This window comes from Balaenoptera ricei, chromosome 9 (assembly GCF_028023285.1).
Source record: "Balaenoptera ricei isolate mBalRic1 chromosome 9, mBalRic1.hap2, whole genome shotgun sequence".
NCBI classification, from domain to species: Eukaryota; Metazoa; Chordata; class Mammalia; order Artiodactyla; family Balaenopteridae; genus Balaenoptera; species Balaenoptera ricei.
The window spans coordinates 105016907-105037343 of record NC_082647.1 but is presented as its reverse complement, the minus strand read 5'-3'; the positions used below and the strand labels follow the sequence as shown (position 1 = coordinate 105037343).

At 60.3% G+C, this 20437-nt stretch overlaps 1 protein-coding gene across 15 annotated transcripts in view; it reads left to right on the top strand.

Moving 5' to 3' along the window:
* CAMK2B (calcium/calmodulin dependent protein kinase II beta) overlaps positions 1 to 20437 on the top strand; it is a 95636-nt gene that overhangs the window by 40129 nt on the left and 35070 nt on the right. For all 15 annotated transcript variants that reach the window (XM_059934237.1, XM_059934244.1, XM_059934243.1 and 12 more), the window contains exons 4-5: positions 12529 to 12588; positions 19641 to 19695. In XM_059934237.1, the coding sequence (XP_059790220.1) occupies positions 12529 to 12588; positions 19641 to 19695 (115 nt within the window). The remainder of the gene's footprint in view (positions 1 to 12528; positions 12589 to 19640; positions 19696 to 20437) is intronic.

Genomic DNA, 20437 nt, shown 5'->3' with positions numbered 1-20437 from the left:
ACAGGTATGGGGCTGATCTCACAGGTAGGGGGCTGATCTCAAAGGTGGGGGGCTGACCTCACGGGTGGGAGGCTGACCTCACAGGTATGGGGCTGACCTCACAGGTAGGGGGCTGATCTCAAAGGTGGGGGGCTGACCTCACAGGTATGGGGCTGACCTCAACAGGTAGGGGGCTGATCTCAAAGGTGGGAGGCTGACCTCACAGGTGGGAGGCTGACCTAACAGGTGGGGCTGACCTCATAGGTGAGAGGCTGACCTCACAGGTAGGGGCCTGATCTCACAGGTGGGGGTCTGATTTCAAAGGCGGGGGGCTGACCTCACAGGTGGGAGGCTGATTTCATAGGTGGGGCTCACGGCACGGGTGAGGGACTCAGCACACAGGTGAGGAGACAGGCCACCGACGATGAGATCTGGGGCTCACTTCTGAGCCTCCTCCCGCCCCCAGGCTGATGCCCAGTTTACCCCCAGCTACCTTCGCCTGGGGCCACCCCCTCCGCAGGGCCTGTGTGGCCCCTTCTGCCTTGGGAGGCACCCCTGCCGGAGCTGGGACAGGGAGGAGCTGTCTGGCCTCTAGGGGCCCTGGGGCTGAGCCTGCACCCCGGCCAAACCCGCCCGGAACCCTTCGCCCAGCAGGAACCGGGGGCTCTCCTGCTGCAGCCGGCGCTGCTGCTTTCCTGTCGGCCCCCCGCGACCCACAAACGCGAAGACGACCGAGTCAGAGGATAACGGGCGCCGGGGAATCCGCGGAACCGGGTTACCGGAGGACGCGGCGCCGCATTGCAGGGTCGGCTGAGCATGCGCCTCGGGCGCTGGGCTCCCCTCCCCTGTCCCCCCTCGGGCACCCCTCCCCAACCTGGGCACCCCTCCCGCCTATTCCGCGGCCCCGCCCCTGCCCCTCCCTGGCAGCTCCCAGCGCCCCAGGGGCGGAGTCAGGGCCTCGCTGTATAATGTCCCAATTTCAGATAAACAATATTTTTTTAGAATAAGTATGTCCCAAACCCCCAGCCAGCTTTTGGTCGACGCTGCTCTCGAATCGGGGCTCCAGGGGACCTTGGGCAGTGGGAGGGGTCTTCCTAGGGACCCGTAGGGTGGGTGGAGTAGGAGGGTCCCTTCCTTTGCCCCAGGGTCAGTCTTTAACTGGACACACCCATCCCTCCCGGGTTCTGTTGCCAGGACTTGGGTTTTTGCGGAGTTGGGGGCACCACCTGTAGGTGGGGAGGGAGTAAGAAGAAAAGTTGGGGGCTCTTGTGGGCGAGGGGGACCCCCCCAGTCCCATGCCAGGGGGAGGATGGGGGAGCAATGAGGGAACCGGCTGCGATGGCCAGATTTAGAAGTAATTTGAATTTCAGATAGGCCGTGAAAAATATTTGAAGACAAATATGTCCCAAACTGCATGGGACATACTTGTATTAGAAAATTATTTGTTTATCTGAATTTGGGACATACTTACATTAAAAAAAACTTGTTGCTTACCTGAAATTCAGATTTAACTGGTCATTTTGTGTTTTATCAGGCAATGCCAAACAGAGTCGTTGAGAGAAGAGGTCTTTGTCATTAATTCATTAATCAAATAGGCTAAGTCAAAACTTCCCCAAACTGGGGTGAAGGCAGGAGAGGAGAAGAAAAGGGGTGGAGGCCAGGCTGTGTGGGCAGGGGTCCTGGTGGACACCCCCGCCGTGTGCTTGGTGGCCTCACCTGTGAGGAGGAGAGTGTGGCAGCTCCGTGGCCCTGTTCATTGGTGCTGGGGTGTGTCTGTTTCTGGGGCACGGCTGCCTCTGTGAACCCTGAGTCCCACGGGCTTGGGGGCCTGAGACCGGTGCTCCGTGAACTCAGGCCACAGCAGTGCCCACCCCATTGAGCTGTAGAGGGTCAAGGGGGTGGGGAGGTGGCAGCGCCTAAAAGGTGGACTGGTCCAGGGTTACTGGGAGGAAATCTCCACGAACTCCTGGGCCCTCGTGGGGTTGTTTTATCAGCCATTCCTGTCATTCCCCAGATCTGGGGGGGTCCTTACCGGCAGCCCTGTGCACCCCACATGCACCAAGGGCCCCCCTGGAGGTGAGCGTAGGGTCAGAGGGGCAGCCGCAGGTTTGAGGACCGCAGCCTCCTGGCCCCCGCCCTCTTGTTCAGCACGGCAGCCCCCGGCTCCCAGTAGGCTGGCTCTCTGTCTCCGCACAGCCTGTCTCCCAGCTCTGGGGTGGGTGGGGCGGGGTGGGGTGCAGGGGCCTCTTGGTCTCCCTCCCCTGCGCACAGTAGGTCCCTAATGAACATGATGAAGGGGTGGGGGGAGCAGAGCGCTTTCAACTCAAGAACTGAGCTGGAGGAGGGGACCGTTGGGAGGCGGTGGTCTGGGCCACCAGTAACTACAGATGGCAGGAGGAGGCTGGTGGGAGGGAGGTGTCCCAGAGGCCTTGCTGAGTCTGAGTAGGACCCTGACAGAATAAACCCTGCACCCTCTGGGGGCCATGCCCTAGCCTGGAAAGCACGCCGTGCTGTGGCAGTGTCACGGGTGCTATCTTGGGGTGGGCTGTGATGAGACCCTACCCCCGGCGTAAGACCTATTGCACTGGGGCTGGGGAAGGAAGCAGGAAAGGAGGAGGCCAATGGTGGGCTCCTGCTGTCACCATGCTCTACTGCACTGGAGGGTGATGCTGTCCCATTTTACAGTTGACAAAACTGAGGACTCGAGAGGATAGTCATTTTTATTCACATCACCTCCTTTTTGCCTATTAGTCAGTGTGGGAGCCCGCCCTAGGGTCGTGGGCATGACCAAACACAGGATGGGGACCCCGGACAGCTGAGATGGACAGCAGTCTGTATCACACAGGCTCAGAGCCCGGGGAGGACACTGCACGTCACGCAGGCCACTTCGGGTGCACTCGGGGCAAAGTGAGCAGCAGACTGAGGGAGGCAGGCTTCGTGGTGACCAGAGAGTGGGGTGCCCCTGGCTCCCCCGGGGGGATGTGGTTGCTTGTTTGAATAATTCCTTGCTGGCAGGGGACCGAGGCCACCACTTGGGGATAGGTCTGCTCTGCTCCTGGTCTGCCTGGGAGGAGGGCCACTTGGCTGGGTGAGCGGGCTGGGGAGCCTACAGCTAGGCCATTCGGGCCCTCCCGGTTTCACCGGACATCAGGGCAGCACATCACACGGGGCCTCAGTTTCAGGCCTTACATCATGAAATGCCGCGTCTGTTTCAAAACTGATCTGTGCCCCGTGTTGGGTGATGATGGCTCTGAGCCTGAAAAGGACGACTCTTCCCATGGAGGAGCAGCTGAGAGGCCACAGGGACCGCAGAGTGAGGGCTCTGGGGACCACGTGGCCAGCTGGCAGCCCAGAGGCCTCAGCGCTGCGGAGTGGGGAGCGGCAGGTCGCTGGCCCAGCTCGCATGCACCTGGCGGCTTGCCGTGCCCCTCGAGAGCCCTTTCTTTGTCCCAACGAGGCAGTGGCAGCTGCAGGACCCACACAGGTGCCCTCCCTAGGCTGTGTGGCCGCCGGGTGACGTTGGTGTGATCATTGCTGGTGGCGTGCCGCCTTTTAAAAACAAAACACATACAAGAAGCTACCACGGGAGCCGCTCTTTTCATAGTCATGGCTTTGCCAGTGCCCGCCAGGGGCTGAAGCGTGACTAGACCTTCCTGGGGACCCCAATGCTGATGCAGAGCAGGATGGGATGCCCCCAGGGCCCTAGATGCTCCCTGGGTGAGCAGGCTGGGGTCAAGCATGTTAGCCCGTTGAAGGCTTGAGAAGCCCCAGGAGAGAGACCGTAGGATGGCTGAGGCCTCCACGCCAGCCCCCCTGGCTGGTGGCCCAGCTCCGATGCCCTACCCCGCGGCCTTCCTGTGCCCCGTCCTCCATCTGAAAGTTGGAGGCGATGTTAATAACAGCCCTACTTCGCGAGGAGCCCTGGGCAGGTTGTGGGGCCTGTGAAGAGCCCAAGAGCAAGCAGCAGAGGCTAATCCGAGGCGACCCGCAGACGCTCTCGTGCTGTGGAGCAGGGGAACGACCAGCATCTCAGGGCAACGCTCCCCCGTGACCTTCCTCCAGCTCCTCAACCGGCTTGCACCCCTTGACAGTGACCGGATGGTCAGGCCCTGCTGCAGGACCCTGCACTGCCCCTGGGGTGTCGCTCCCACATGTGCCAGCCCCGTGAGCCCTGTCAGGAGGCCAGAGCCACCGAGGCCCCGGCTTGGTGACGTCCTTCCCGAAAGTCCTGTCTTCCCCTGCGGTCTGTCCGTTCTGCACCCAGAAAGGGGATGAAGCTGAGGTCGGAGCCTCCAGGGTCAGCAGGTGCCGGTGCTTACACTTGAACTGGCCTCTGTCTGCCCTGGTCCACCCACCCCCAGGCCTGCTCACCCCCTTCCTGGGACCCTGAGGGCAGGACTGTAGGCGGTAGGGCGAGGTGCGCAGGCTGGAGGGTGCCGTGGGCTCTGTTGTGGACTCCGCTGGGTGCTGTGAATGTCCAGGATGTTCTATCAGAGTCTGACTCGGCAGCTTGGAACCACAAGAGCTTCCGGCCCGTGTTCCCGTGCTCTGTTCCTCTGGACTCTGAAAACTTTGGGACACGTTGAGTTAAGGAGTTGATGCTGGACGGTGAATAGCATGAGCCCGCATGAAGTGGGATGTGGATATCTGTGAGCCTCCGAAGATTCTAGAAAGCTCTCTGTGCCATCCGATGGCGTAGGCGGTGGAGACGAGTGGGAAGGAGAGGAGGGAACCCCGAATGATGCATCCCGGGGCCCAGTGGCGCGGGTCACCTGGGGACAATGGGTCCTTGCCCTTGTCCAACGCAGCCGCGGACCCCCACCTCTCTTTGGAAGAATTGAAGCCCCTGGAGAGGAGACAACTGCTGGGGTCCTGAGTGTCGTGTTGGACGGAGGCTGGAGGAGGGAAGCAAGAAAAGCAGCAAGGATGACAGGCCAGGTGCCCAGCTCTGTGGGCAGGCAGCGGGGAGGGGCCGGCAGCTGGGGTTTCCTCTCTTCCGTGGCCTCTCCCTGGGAACACCCCCCAACCCTCTTCACACATGGGAAACAGACTCAGAGAACAAGGCTTGGTCCCGTTCAGGGCCCTGTGTCCAGTGTCCCCGTGGCCACCGAGCCTGGCCCATAGGTGAGCCTGCCACGCCCCAGCTTGACGATGTTGGTTTGGGTTCACTGCTGGTTCAGCCTGGATGGAACGGGAGCCTGGACAGCCCCCCACCCTGTGGAGCCAACAGCTGGACAGCCAGGATGGGATGTGGGAGCTGCCCCCGGCCCTGCAGGCTACGGCTGTCCTCGGACCTCGTGAGGTGGGCAGTGTGGGCATCTGACCTCCCCCCGCCGGGGGAGGGGCGGCACTGTCTCTGCTGGTGCAGGACCCCTGGCTTTGGTCACACCCACCCGGGTGAGGACAGGCGAGGCAGCCAAGGGCAGGGGCTGCTGCCTGAACTCCCCGCGGCCGCCGTCCTCCAGCCGCACCCGCACCCGCATGCTGCATGTTCCGGCAGGTGATTCTGTAGACATGTCACCCTCGGGGGCCTGGCCACACGCACACTCCCACACCCCACAGCCTGAGGGCCGGCCGGCCCTGTCCACCCCTTCCTTGTGGGCATCCTTCTCCCCTGGGGCCTTGGCCACAAGGGAATGGATGGTGACCCCGGGGCGGGGGCCTGACCCCAACCTGACGCTCAGATCCCTGCCGACTCGGTGTCCAGGAGCTGCTGAGTTTGGCGGAGTGTCCTGGGCAGCAGCCACGGTGGCCCACGATCTCCAGCCGGTTCCCTGACATGTCCCAGCCTCCTATGTCCCAGGCCAGGACCCCAGCAGAGCCCTCTGCCATCCCCTCGTCCCCAGCTCTCCCTGGCCAGGTCGTCCTCCAGCCAGGGTGGGCAGGGGGGCAACTGCAGAAGCCCGCGGAGACCCTTGTGCAGGTGGGGTCTCCCCAGTGAACACAGCCCGCCCGGCCCCAGGTGCTAGGGGGGTCCAGTAGGCATCGGGGAGGAGAGAGTGTCCCTGAACCCCTCCACGTGCCAGGCGGTGTGGGCTTTCCACGCGGGGTTTCATGTTCGGTCCAGCCTGACCTGTCCTTACTGCTGACTTCCCGGGACGTGGCCGCACTTGTCCTAGGCCGAGCCCCGGGGAGGGGGTGGCAGCCCCTCCTCACGGCCGGGCCTCCTGTCTTCCCCCCGCCGCCCCGTCCTTCCTGTTGCCCGTGCCCGGCGCCTCGCGGGTGTCCTTCTGCCGGTGACAGCACTGCTGCTGCTCCTGGCAGCGGGCGAGGGGCCAGGCGCCCACCCACGTCCCTCCTGTTGCCCTTCTGCTGGCTCCTCTCACCCCCCAACCGCCCCGCTCTGCTGTGAGTCACCCACAGCCGGGGAGCAGGTGGCGGCTGGGCGGGCGGCCGTCACTGGGGGGCTGTGAGGGAGGCCACCAGCCTCGGGTCCAGTCCTGGCCTCAGGACTCTGAGCTCCTCTGGGTGCCTGTTTCTCGACCGTGTGCCCCACCCTGCAGGGTGCAGCAGGGCCCGCGATCATCCTCTCCCACCTCCAAGGGCTGCATCTCCCCCCCTGCCCTCAGCAGCTACCTCTTCATTCTTGACTCAGCTCGGGCTGCCCCCACCTGGGGGTCCCTGCCTGGGGGACCCTGCCTGGAAGGACCCGCCCTGTTGAGGAGTTAGTTCGGGGTGGGGAAGAGCCGGTTTGAGTCTCTCTCTGCCGTTCCACAGGGAGTTATTGAAGTCAAAGTTAATGCTTACAGTGAGTGGACAGCGCCCCCCTGTGGTCACGTTTGGCAGCGCCTGTCTCTTCCTGCCCCTTGGGGTCCCCTGACCCATTCCCTTCGCGGTGGTGGGTGCCAGCCACGGCACAGTGCCAGCCCCAAGAGGGCCCCTCCCCGCCTCCTAGGGGTTCCTGGGGGCCCCTGGGGTCTGGGAACTGCCATCCTGTGTGGGGTGTGCACCCAGCGTGAGGCGTGCAGGGCTGCACGGGGTCACCTCCCTTCCCGGGTCACCCGGCGCCACCCCTCGGGGACCCCCAGAGTGCAGGGTAGGCCTGCACAGAGATCAAGGCAGAATCAACCAGAAGCTTCCAGGTCCCGCGTTGCTGGGGCACGGGCTACAGAGCTGAGGGTATGGAGCCTCAGGGGCTGTGACAGGAGGTCAGGCGGGTGACAGCTGGTGATGGCAGGTCCAGTGTAGCTGGTGTCTTTGAGTAAAGTGCTTTTTGTTTTGTTTGATAAGCGCTTTTATAGCGTATAAGTGAATGCTGTGTTTTATCGGTGGGGTGTTTCTCTGCTAGGAGAAATAAATAGCTTGTTTCTGCCTCTGCCGACCCCCTCGCGGGAGCAGGTGTAAGTGTCACGTGCACGTCAGGTTGCCCCAGATGCAACAAGACAGTCACTCTTTGGCTACAGACCCGCAGGCACTTAGGCTGGTCTCCATGTGGGGTGCGGATCCGTAAGGCCCCCGAGCATTTAAGAGATGGCTGAACTCAGGAGTTCCCTAGAGCTTCACATCAGAGGGGGTGTGAGAACCGAGTCTGTGCCCCCATGAATGGCAAGCTCCTCCAAAACCCCACTCCGGTGTCCCCCGTTGAGTCTCCTTCAGGCAGCACCATCCCCCGCACCCCGCGTCTGCTGTCCTCAGGGCTCACGGCACTGCTGCACCTGCTCCTTGGGACCCAGGACCGGTGTCCCCTGGGTCCCCAGGACACGGTCAGTGCTGGCCTTGGGTCCGTGGCGGGGAGGAGGGCGGAGAGGTCTCGCCGTGACAGGGTGGGGTTCTGGAGGCTGGCGGGGAGCTTAGCTTGTGCCCTCATCCCTGGCTCCCCGTTTTTCCATGTCCTGTTTCAGAGGTCACCCTCAGACCCCAGAGGCAGGGCACGTGAGGGGTGATGCAGGGACCGACCCTGGAAAGGGGGCCCAACGCCCTCTGGGGACAGGATGCGTGGGGGTGTCAGTGGGGTGGATTCTCGGGGCTCACTTGTCCTTGCTTTCAAACCTGCACAGGCGTGGCACACATTCCGAGACACGTACCAATGTTCCATAACAAAACGCCAGCCGACGTGGTAGCAGGGCCACGAGCAGCAGGTGCCTGGGCCTCAGGGCAACTCCGGGCACCCGGAGCCTCAGGGCACCAGGCCACAGCCCCGGGAGGGCCCTTTCGAGCCTCTTGGCTGGGCTCGAGGCACCGTGGCCTCCACAGCCCTGGCAGGTGCCTGGTTGGCCCCTCCTGGGGTCACCCGCTGCCTGCCCATCACTGCAGTGGGCACGGCAGGGTCTGGCTGCTCAGGAAGACTCTTGGGACCTTCCTCAGGAGGGGGTACCGGGCTGGGGTGCCCGGGGTGCTGATGGGTCCTGGGTGGGATGGGCAGCCTTTTGACTGCGTTCTCTCCACGGGCCTGCTTGGTGGTCACTGCCGTGGTCTTCTGAGTCCAGGCAGGTCCCTGGGGCCAGGGCCTCGGGAAGGAGGGAGGCTGGCAGGGATGAGCGGGTGCGGCAGTTCTGAGAGGTCACAGAGCTTGCTCAGGGCTGCTGGCCGGTCCCACGTGCTGCTGCCCACCGGGGGACGCGGTGGGGTGGAGGTGTCCTCCCAGGTTCCCACTGGTGGTGTAGAGCCAAGACACACTTCTTGCCAACCAGACTGGGTTAAATTAAACCCACCATGTCTATGGTGGGTTTTACGATGTTCCTTTGGACATTCAGAGATGATGCCTCAACTTTGTAGAAAGAAAATCATAGGATGCGGGCAGAGTTAGGATGCTGGGTTCTTCCTCACATGGCCACGTGCCGGGCCCGAGATGGGCCTCCTGGGCCGGAGAAGGGCAGCCTCCTCCTCCAGCCCCTTCTTGTGGCTTCTGGTTCCCATCTGAGGTCATGGAATATCAGCTTAGATTTTTTACTTCCAGGGCAAATGTTACCATAGCGGGTTTTATGACACACCCTCATCATATTTAGCCAGTGGCTTTGTGCTCTCTGGAGACAGGATCAAACTTCTAAAAAAAAAAACCAATATTTTTCCCTATGATAAAAGTAACACAAGATTGTTGTCCAAGTTGGGGAAAAAATATAAAGAATAAAAGTTACCCGTAATTCTGCCACCCAGAGTGAAGCAATTACTATCTTGATGTGATGTACACACTTGGACTCTTACCAGCTTGGACCACGTGTTGTGATGCAGAGTTTCAGAGCTGCTTCTGGCTGAGTACTGCTGGGCCCAATACGGAAAGGGGACAGCCGGGAGCGTCAGTGACCTGCCTGGCCATGGGGTGGACACCAGCACCTGGGCTGGGCAGCCTGGTGTCTCTTCTTTTTTTTTTTTTTAACATCTTTATTGGGGTGTAATTGCTTTGCAATGTTGTGTTAGTTTCTGGTGTATAACAAAGTGAATCAGCTATACATATACATATATCCCCATATCTCTTCCATCTTGAGTCTCCCTCCCTCCCACCCTCCCTATCCCACCCCTCTAGGTGGTCACAAAGCACCGAGCTGATCTCCCTGTGCTATGTGGCCGCTTCCCACTAGCCATCTATTTTACATTTGGTAGTGTATATATGTCCATGCCACTCTCTCACTTCGTCCCAGCTTACCCTTCCCCCTCCCCGTGTCCTCAAGTCCATTCTCTACGTCTGCGTCTTTATTCCTGTCCTGCCCCTAGGTTCTTCAGAACCATTTTTATTTTTAGATTCCATATATATGTGTTAGCATACAGTATTTGTTTTTCTCTTTCTGACTTACTTCACTCTGTGTGACAGACTCTAGGTCCATCCACCTCACTACAAATAGTTCAATTTCGTTTCTTTTTATGGCTGAGTAATGGTGTCTCTTCTTGACCCCAAACAAATAATTTATCCCTCCAAACATGCCTCGGAGTAGGTCCAGATTTTTTGGATGAGGCTCTCTGTCCTTGGTGACAAGATTCAGTAAAAAGATATAGTTGTTTGTTATCTGCTTCCCAAAGATGGAGTCCCACATGGATTTTTCTCCTGGTTTTTATTTATGACTGCAATCAGGCAGTTTTTCCAGAGAAAACTACCCCTGCTCCCACCGCCTTATAGCCTCCTGTCTCTCTCTGACCTCAGCCTTGCTCTGGCCCCATCCTCATGAGGGTAAGCTGCTCAGGTACCATCCACATCAGGAGGAATCCGCTCTGACATTATGGGGACAGGAACAAAATTGGAATGTAGACTGTGGGTTAGATTGAGTATCGTATCTGCACTGGATTTAGTGAGTGGGGTAACTGCCCCAAGATTATGTAAGAGAACGTCCTTGTGCTTACGAAACACACCGAGTGTTACCTGGTAAAAGGACACTAAATGCGGGGCTTACTTTCACATGCTTCAGAGGAGGTAAGTGTATGTATAGGAAGGACAGAGATTATACAGAAGTGCGGTCCAATAGTACTTTGTACTGTTCTTGCAACTTTAAGTTTGAAAAATGTTCAGAATAATAAATGTAAAAAAAAAAAAAACACTATGAAAGAAGAAAACAACCCACGAACCCACCACCGTGCACATCCAGCCCTCCTAATTCCACCCTGCGAGCGAGCTGCGGTCCTGGATGTTGCGAGAACCGTTCCCCTGCTTTTCTCTAGAGTGGGCCTCACGTATATGGAAAACCATCCGCCCCCCGCCTGGTTATGCTTAGTGTTGCCTGTTTTTGAGCTTCATACAGACAGAAAAGCGAAAGCCACCCCGCTTGTGTTCTTTCGCGGCCACTTTCCACTTATCCCTCCTAATGGTGACTCTTGGGCTGCATCTTGCCTGCTGATGCTGTAGCTGCCCCGCCCACCCTTCCCTCCCCACCCCCCCCCCCACCCCCCGGCAGGATGGGCCACAAGAGTGCTTGCTGCGTTGGGTGTGGAGGTGAAGGTGCGAGGGTCTGTCCCGAACGCCCAGCCCCTGCCCTGCGGTTCTGCCAGAGCCCTCCGAGGGCCAAGGGGCCTGGCAAGACAGATGGGAGCCGGGTGGGCAGCTCAGGAAGGTGTTAGTATCTCCGGGAGGCTTGAGTGCCCATCCTGAGAGGAGGGAGAGCCAGCTGGATGCCCCAGGTGTTCCCAGAGAGATTCCTGTCTACAGGCATGACTTTCCCGTTCAGGAGAGGCACATGTGTGTTTACAGGTATGTCCGTGTTCAGGACTGTCCTGATTCTCCCAGCCTCTGTCACATGGCCCAGGGAGAGCTGACCACACACTAGCCAGCGGGCTCCCTTCCTGCAGGAGGACCTGTTGGTGGCAGGGTCCTTTCCCCCAAGGAAGAGGCAGGGATGGGCTGGCAGGTCTGAGGAGGCCTACCAAGTGGCTTTACTGCTTCTGAGGACATTTTGTAATTAGCACATTAATTGTGTCCCGCTAGTGAGGGCTGTCAGGAGTTCCCTGGTTAATCAGGCGGTCCTGTGGTCTTGTCTGGTGTATTAATGTCCTCCCCAGGCCCCGGGCACCCCCTCCCCAGCCACTTCCCGCCCTGGAGCAGCTGCCATCCTGAATCCCCACCTTTCTTCACCGTCCGGCCACCCGTGTGCCCAGCGCCGTGCGTGTTGGCCTCCATGTGAATGATGCACGGTTTGGGTCTTCCTCTGTGAGCAGCTTTTTCCACTCGGCCTCACGTTGGGAGGTTGGGGTGATATGCACACGTTGATGGGTGTATTCTTTTGTGTGATTTATTTCTGCCTTCTCCGCTCAGTGGAAATGTGTTTTTTTCAGTTTTTTACTGTGACAATCTCCATCAGCTTTTAAAATCCTCCTGGCACCTCTGTTTGAAAGATAAAATTTCTGGCTGATAAGTCGCTCGGTCCTTGGGGGGGCCGGCCTCTGGAACTGAGGTCCTGTGTCTCTTGGGGATGGGAGGAGGGACACAGGGCTGGAGGGAGGAAGGGCAGTTTAGGGATACCTGGGGTGACTTCTCTCTGAGGCTTTGACTCTTCTTCCTGCTGACGTTGCAATAAACACCAGGGCCCGGCAAAATTCAGGCGTGTGTTTTGTAGGTTTGTGCGTGGGGGTAGGGGTCAGGTCGAGCGTCCTTTGCCCGGATGTCCAGCCAGAGGCCGGCCCAGGCCCCTGCTGACCCGCACGCTGGTTGGACGCCCCCAGCGGGCCGACAGCACTGCTCTGCCAGCCCCTCAACCGCCTCTGAAGAACAAATTAGGCCTCAGCAGAAAGCTCTGCAGAGTCTGGAATTAGGCCAAATTAGTGAAGGATTAAATTGGTGCTGTCCGTTCTGTTGCTGATAGGTGGCATCTTCTCTTCCTGAATCACCTGGGGAAACTTTGGGCCCCGAGTGAGCCCCACTCCCGTCTCCCGTGGACCTCTCATTCCAGGCACTGGGCAGCCTCTTCCAGCCCAACGCTGCCAGCCAGGGGTCGGGGTGGGGGTGGGGGACACAACGTGACGTGTCCCCTGGGCAGGCAGAGGTCACCCGGGTGGACACTGAGGGAGGTGGTGGCCAAGTCCTCCTGGCCGTGAGTCTCGTGGTTGGCAGTCTGTCCAGCATGCAGTCGAGGGGCACGGGGTGTCACTGGCTGCAGGGCCACGAGGTGATGCCGTGTCCCTTTTTGTCCCCAGATCACCAGAAGCTGGAGAGAGAGGCTCGAATCTGCCGTCTTCTGAAGCATTCCAACATCGGTGAGTAGCTCTCGGGGTAGGGGTCCCAGCTCTCCCGTACAGCCAGCAGGGGGACCCCAAAGGCGTCCCTTTCCTTCTCCATTGAAGTATCCCACCCTCAGGCCCCTGGAAACATCTCCTCCTCCTGACCCGGAGGGATTCCTTCAGGGACTTTGGGGCAACCCTCTGGGGGAGGTCAAGGCCGGGCTCCTCCTGGACGGGTCCCTGCCCACCACTCTATAAGTCTGATCCATGATTCTGGTGAAAACACACAGGGGCCTCACGTTCCGTGGCTTCAGAAAAGCCACAAGATGGCCTGATTACAGAGAAAAAAGTTTGGAAACCGAAGACCACACCAGGCACAGCCCCAGGCCTGAGGTCTGAGGTCTGATTCTGGAGAACCTCTGCCGTCCCCCCAGCCCGGGGCCCCTGGAACTGCCATCTGGGTCGGGGATCAGCTGCCCCTTGGGGGCATGTGGAGCCCCAGGAGCCCGGGTTTTGGCCTCAGGGAGTGTGGGTGCCCTGCCCACGGTAGGTCGCTTCCTTGTGAAACCCCAGACTGAGTAGAGATTCAGTCCAGACGCAATCGTAGGAGCTGCTGGGACCCCAGACCCCGGAAGCTGGTGCAGATCTCCCGGGGCCTGTCAGCCTCCGCCTGCCCCGCTCAGCCGTGAGCGGCCCCTGTCCGCGCAGCACAGCTGCCTGTCTTCTCCACCTCTGGTCCCTTTAGGGACTCCTGAGGAGCCCAGGACCCAGCTCTTGACCACACCGGGAAGCAGCCGGGTGGCACGGGGGGAGGGTGGGCCCGCATTCTCAGAGGCCCCCAGGGAGCTCATCAGGGTGGATTCCGGGCCCTCTTGCCCGCGTTCTGACTCAGTTGTGCCGGGACGGTGCCCAGGACTCTGGCTAAAAGGGATGCCAGGCTGTGCTCAGGAGCCCCGTCCGTGCCACTCCCAGACCAGGGCCTCGGCCGCGGGACCAGGAGGGCCGCAGGGGGGCTCGGGGTCCTCGGAGCTGGTTGTGGGAGCTGCTGCCTCCGTGGCTGTGGCCCCTCCAGGCCACTGGCTCTTGTGCAGCTGGCCCAGCCTGGGCGCGAGGTGCAGGGCAAGGCAGATCTCCCGTTCCTAGGCGGGCCCCTCGGTGTCGGCCCCAGGGCTGCTGCCGCCCTCATGCCTGGGCCCATACTCTTTCTAATCACGGACTCTCAAGGCTGAGACTGTTGGAATCACAGCGCGCAGATTCCTGACCTGCCCCCGGGAAAGCCTGGCTCGGAGGCCTAGAGCGGGCCCAGGAATCGGAATCTGAGCCAGCCTGGTGGGTGATTCTGAGGTGGGTGTCCACAGGGACCCCAGCCCCCTCTTCACTGGGCTGGGGCATGTTTGGCAAAAGGCGGGCTCCAGTCCGACCTCACCCCTGGGCTGTTGCCCCTCTGCCCGTCCAGGTCCAGGCGCCCGAGGACCCTCTCTCCTGGTGCTCCTGGCTGATCCCACCTCACCGCCAGCTCTACCCACACCCCTTCCCATGCCAGCTGCCTCCCCTGTGTCCGCTGAGTGCCAATCAAGCGTGGGTCCCCCATTCTGAGTGGTTTTCAGGAATCCCGGTACTAGGGAGAAGACCCAGGTGTTCTTGGGTTGGTGTCTGGGGACAGTTCTTCAACAAGAAGCCTCCCTGCCCTGCCTGCATACCCTGTGTGGTTCTGGGTGGGTTCTGAGTGGTCCCTGAAGTCCGCGTAGGGGGTTTATTCTAGAACACAGGGGAGGCAGAGCTGAGACTGTGGGGTTCAGCTGAACATTGTCTGTAGACTCAGGAGGGGCTCTCTGAGGAGTGAGTAGTGGGGGAGACTTTTGGGGGAGGTGAGGGGAGCCCCTTGCTCCGTGGCCTGTGTCTACCCAGCCCCATCTCTGAACAGAAAGTGTTCCCAGCCCCGCACCCCCGGGAGAGGAAGCAGGACCACGTTCAGATAGAGGCGGGGGAGGGGCTCTGGGAGGGGCTCCCCTTCCTGTCCTGGCTCACTCGGGAAGCAGTTGTGCTCAGGCCGTGGGCAGGGGACGAACCTCAGTTTGCCCGTCTGGAAGGTGGAGATGCTGCCGCCTTCCTCACAGGGACCCCCCTGCGAAGAGCCGAGAGGGTTCCCCTGCAGAGGCGGGAGCTGTGAAAGCCCCCCTTTCCGAGGCAGTGTGCTGAGGTTCAGAGCTCAGAGACCTGGATTCGGGCCCCGCCTCTCCCCTCAAAAGCCACAGCAGCCACTGAACTTCCCTGAGGCACAGTCTCCTTGTTTGTGGACTAGGCGTGCTTCACAAGTGTGTCAGTCGTCCAGGCTTGGCAACTAATTACCCCAGAACTCAACCAACAAGCGTTGATTTTCTCTGTTTCTGTGGGTTCAAGAGCAGTTCAGCTGGGTGACTGGTGGGGGGGGGCTGCCACATAATTTGTGGGATCGGTGCAAAATGAAAATGTGGGGACTTTTCTCAAAAATTATTATGAATTTCAAAACAGCAACAGCAGGGCAGGGCCCTCTGGAGCCTGGGGCCTGGGGCAGCTACACAGGTGGCCTGGCCATGAGCTGGCCCTGCCCAGGGCTCCAGAGACAGAGAGAGACAGAGACAGACCGAAAGAAAAAGAGAGACAGAGAGAGGCAGAGACAGAGATTGAGACAGACAGACAGAGACAGAGAGACAGACAGAGATGGAGAGGGAAGGAGAACAAGGAACACAGTGCTTTTTCTTCCCCAAACTGTGGTAAAATATACATAACAATATTTATCAGTTTAACTATTTTTAAGTGTACAGTTCAGTGACATTAAGTACATTCACAATGTTATGTAACCATCGCCCTCACCTGTACTCAAAACTTTTTCATCACCCCCAGGGGAAACTCTGCATCCATTAAACACTAACCACTCCCCCCCCCCCCCCCGCCCCCAGCGCCTGACACCCACCATTCTACTTTCTGTCTCTATGAATCTGACACCCTGGGAACCTCATTGATATCGGGACCATACAGTATTTGTCTTTTGGGAATGGGCTTATTTCACTGAGCCTAATGTCCTCAAGGTTCATCCGTGTTGTAGCAGGTGTCAGAATTTCCTTCCTTTTTAAGGCTGAATAATATTCCACTGTGTGTATATTCCACATTGTGTGTATCTCTTCATCCATCAGTGGAACTTGGCCTGTTAGCTATCGTGACTAATGCCGCCATGAACATGGGTGTCCAAGTCTCTGCTTTCAGTCCTTTGGGGGTATACCTCGCAGTGGATTCTTGGACCATATGGTGATTCTCTGTTTAATTTTTGAAGTTATGATCCAGTCTGGGAGGGATCACGCTGTCACCCTGCCTTATTCTGTTTGTTTGAAGGCCACACACGAGAGTGAAGGAGCCAAGCTCCCCTCTTAAAGGGGGCCCATCAGAGGGTGTGAATGCTTCTCACGATCAGCACGATGGCACATGCTGGCTGCTGGCTGCCGCCTGGGCTGTAGCATTAGGAGCTGGTGCCCGGAGTCAGGCCCCCGGGGGGAAGCTCCCCTCCCAGGGGCTTTAGTTTCTGTTCAGAGACCAGGGGGCACCTGGGCAGAGGAGACAGGTGTGGGCCGGCCTTGGCAGTGCCCTGTGTGGGCCCCTCCCAGGAAGCAGGCCCGGGCGTCTGGGGACGGGCATGACCCGCAAGACACGTGCCCTCCACGTGACACGTGCCCTCCACAGACACGTCTGTGCTGTAGTCGACTGTCCATGAGGTTGGCTCCCTCCACCTGGGGTCTCAGGAATCCCCTCGTCAGCGCATATTTACGGACACCTACCCCGTGCCAGCGGGAGACTCGGCTGAGGGCAAGGTCACCTCCACCCTCACCTCACTGGTGGGCTGTAGCCACCTCAAGAGGTTGCTGCTCAGCACGTGAGGGTGTCCCAAACTTCCCACACTGCCCCCAGGGACTGTGGGTGACAGAGATTGAGCAGAGCCCATGGCAGGCAGAATCTTCCACAGCCTTGTTAGAACGGGCCCCATTGGGCGGTGAGCAGAGCCCATCGGCCTTGACTCAGCAGGCAGCCCTCAGCCTTCCTCCAGCCTCCTCTCTTCCTCCCTCCGGCCTTCCCTCAGCCTCCCATCACCCCTCAGCCTCCCCCAGCCTCCCTCCAGCCTTCCCTCAGCCTCCCCTCAGCCTCTCTCCAGCCTCCCCTCAGCCTCTCTCCAGCCTCCCTTTAGCCTCCCCTCAGCCTCCCTCAGCCTCCTTCCAGCCTCCCCTCAGCCTCTCTCCAGCCTCCCCTCAGCCTCTCTCCAGCCTCCCTTTAGCCTCCCCTCAGCCTCCCTTTAGCCTCTCTCTGGCTTCCCCCCAGCTTCCCCTCAGCCCCCCGTCAGCCTCCTCTCTGCACGCTGACCCTCTCTCTCCTGGGCCTGGCTCATTGATGGCAAATTCCCACCTCCTGGTTTCTGGGGCTGGAACTGGCTTCCCTTGCAGGATGGTCCACCCAGGAGCTGGGCAGGTGGGCACCGTGGGGGACAATGGCCCTGCGAGGATTTCCTGCCGAGATGAGGAGGCCAGTGCAGGAGGGGAAGGTGAAAGGTTTCCAGTCTCCAAACGCTCAGGGCCCATGCTGTCATTCCCCAGCTCTCCCTTCCCAAAGCCCATCATGTGATGGGTCACAGGGCCCTGCCCACCCTCACAGCACAAGGGTCCAGGGAGGGGTTCAGGCGCAGCTTTGGAGGGGCAGAAGGACCCCCCACCGAGAGCCCCCTGGCCTGGGACTCGGGGTCCTGTCCCTGGAGGAGCTGTGGCCCCAGCAGCAGGAGGCGCCTCTCTGGGCTCCCCCCACCCCCTTGTCCCCCTAACCCAGTGCTCCCAGGCCAGACTCTTTCAGGTATTACTGGGACTTTATCTGCCGCCTCTGTATGCCACCCACAGTGTTATTTACTTACTGTTTTTACTTAAAAAGATTCTATGACAATTCCTTTCTTGACTTAGTCCTGCCTGTGAAATCACGGGTCTGATGTGCTAGGTAGGTTTTCTTCCAAACCATTAAAGTAATACATAACTATCTTTTAAATGTTAAAACTGTTTAACTAAAAAGAGTGTGTACGCCCGCGTGGCCTTGACTCTCATGCAGAATCCCCAGTGTCTCCCAGGGCGAGGCCGAGGGCCCTGCCAACGGGACCTGGGAGCCTGAGCCCCTCCCACCTGCTCGGGGGGCGGGGCCTGCGGGCAGGTGGCCTCCGCCAGGAGGAAGGCCCAGCAGCACCCCAGACTTATGGACCCCTGAGGCTCCCCTGGGGAAGGGGGCTCCCCTGCATGGGAGGAGAGAAAGGCCCCCCAGGGGGGGTCCCTCCGGGGCGCTGTCTGCAGGGCTGGCGGGGTGGTGGAGGGTGGACCCCTCCCCTCCATGCCGCCCCTCTACCCCGGGCCTTTCTTTGCTTGGAGTTCCAGGGGAGGCTGCTCGGAGGGGCCGATGTGCTGGGCCTCCCCGCAGAAAGGAGTCAGCAGGGGGAGGGCTTTTGGTCCCTCAGGGATTTTGCAGGAGGGGCCTCGAGGAGGTCGCAGTGAGCCGGGGTTCTGCTGTGTGTTAGGGAGATGCAGACCCGCCCGGGTGGAGTCGGGGTCCGGGCGGACCTGGGTGGGGTGAGGCTGGACGCCGGGTCCTTGAGCAGAGATCACAGCGAGCAATGGGAGGGGGAGATGGTGAGAGAAGCAGACGTGTGAGACGAGGCGCCCCCGGAGCCACCCATGCCGCTTCTCCTTGGCGACCAGATGCCCTGACTGCTTGCGGCAGGGGCCTGCCCCCCGGGCGCCAGGCCGTGGCCCGAGGTCAGGGGCCATTGCAGCCAGATTGGGGTTCCTGGTGTGAGGACAATGCTGGCCGGGCCCTTGGGAAGCCCGGAGCTGGGAGAGGGAGGATGCTGGCAGCCAAGCTGGGAGCTAGGGCAGCCTCGAGGACGTGAGGAAGGGGCTGTGGGCCCCGGGAGGAGCTCTGCTCTTCACCCTTTCGGTGCTGGTGGCCCCATCCCTCGTGGTGGTGGGGGAGGGGGGAGTGAAGCCTAAGGAGCAGAGGGGCGGAGCGGGCCGAGGCTGGTGGAGCAGCAGCTCTGTGGGGGCTCCGAGCCCCCGTCCACACTGCTGCTTTGGCCTTGTGCGAGCTGTGTGACCCTCAGCCAGTAACTTACCCTCTCTGTGCACCAGCTTCCGCACCTGTAACCTCTCGGGATGAGCGCACTGCAGGCTCCTGACACAGAAGGCAGGATCCGTCACGTGGGGGGCAGTGTCCAAATGAGCCGTTACTAGAAATACCTGCTGTTTAGTGCTGGGCGCGTCTCCACCTCAAGGAAAAGGAGGCACTGGGCTTGTGTTCTTTGTGCTGACATCCACTTCGCTGTTCACTCATTCATTCATTCCCTCATTCATTCGTTCATCAACCCCTAATCAGCACGACACTGGCCGGGCCCTTGTTCCAGGCTCAGGGAGATGAAGAAAACGGACTAAAGCAGAGAGGGCGTGCGTGGTGTGGCGCCATCCTACCGACCATGCCGGTTCTGGAATGGGAGCTCAGGGTCTGACCTTTGAAAGTGATGCCGCACTGGGCCCTGGGCAGGTGGTCCTCCGCCCGGGGGTCCCTGCCCCCTCAGCCTGGCCCGAGAGGTTGGCGATGGCGCCCTCCGCACTCCTCTCCCATGAAGTCCCTGGACGGCTCCTTTCCAGACCTGGTGGTGTGGGCCTTCGTCCCTGCACCCCTAGCCCCACCCCTGCTGCGTTTGGGAGCAGGGGACCCAGCGGGGGCTGAGAGGGGTCAGGGTCTCCCTCTGGCAGAGGAAAGGAAAGGAAAGGCCACACCCCTGAGGCCCTTGGATGCTGGCCTGGGGCCGGCCGGCCTGCAGGGCCCACGGCTCACCCCTCGGGCTCTGCCTGCAGCACCCACCCGGGCCCTCCCCAGTCCGTGCTGTGGGAAGCCCCAGGCCCTTGGGGGGGGTGGGTGGGCCCTCCTTGGGGCGCTTGTGCTACTGGCCATGGGACTGGACTGGTCGGAGGCGGGCTGGGCGGCGTGGGTAGGCCCCGGGCTGCTGCCCACGCTCACGGCCTCTCCCGTCCCCACAGTGCGTCTCCACGACAGCATCTCCGAGGAAGGCTTCCACTACCTGGTCTTCGATCTGTAAGTGCCGGAGCCCAGGGACTTGTGCTCTCATCTGCTCCCAGCGTTGGGCCGGGCTGGGACCCTTGGTCTCCCCAGCCCCTGCGGGCAGTCCTCCGACTCCTGGGTAGCCTCGCCCCCAGCTGCGTGGGCCAGCCTCCCTCGGCTCTGCTCTTAGCTGGTTGGCTTTGCGCTGGCGCACAGCACGGAGTCCCAGGGGGATGGGACTGCCCAGCTGGTCCCCTCCCCCCACAGAACACCTGCTGGAGGCTGGGGCGGAGGGGAGGGAGGGAGGGGAGGAGCCCCGGAAGAACGGGCCCTTGGTCTTCCTTCCCCCTCCTTCCCCTGGCTGGGGCCCACCGGCTGGCGTGATCATTTGCGTGTGTGCATGTGTGTGTAAGAGTGCCTCTGGGTTTATGATTGCGTGGATGCATTTGTGTATGTTGATGAATGGGCATGTGTGTGTGTGATTTGTGGGGGCGTGTACGTGTGTACACACGTGCACGTGATTTGTGGAAGGGTGTGCACAAGACTGCCTGTGTGTTATGAGTGCATGTGTGCGTGTGTGTGTTTATGAGCGTGCATGTGTGGGTTTCAGTGTGCACGTATGTGAGCGTGATTGTATGAACACGTGTATGTGTGTGGTTTGTGTGCATGGGTGTATGTGTGGATGTGTGTGAACATGTGTATGAGTTGGGGGTGTGGACATGGGGTGTGGACATGTATGTGTGTGTACATGTCCATGGGTGCATGTGTGCACACA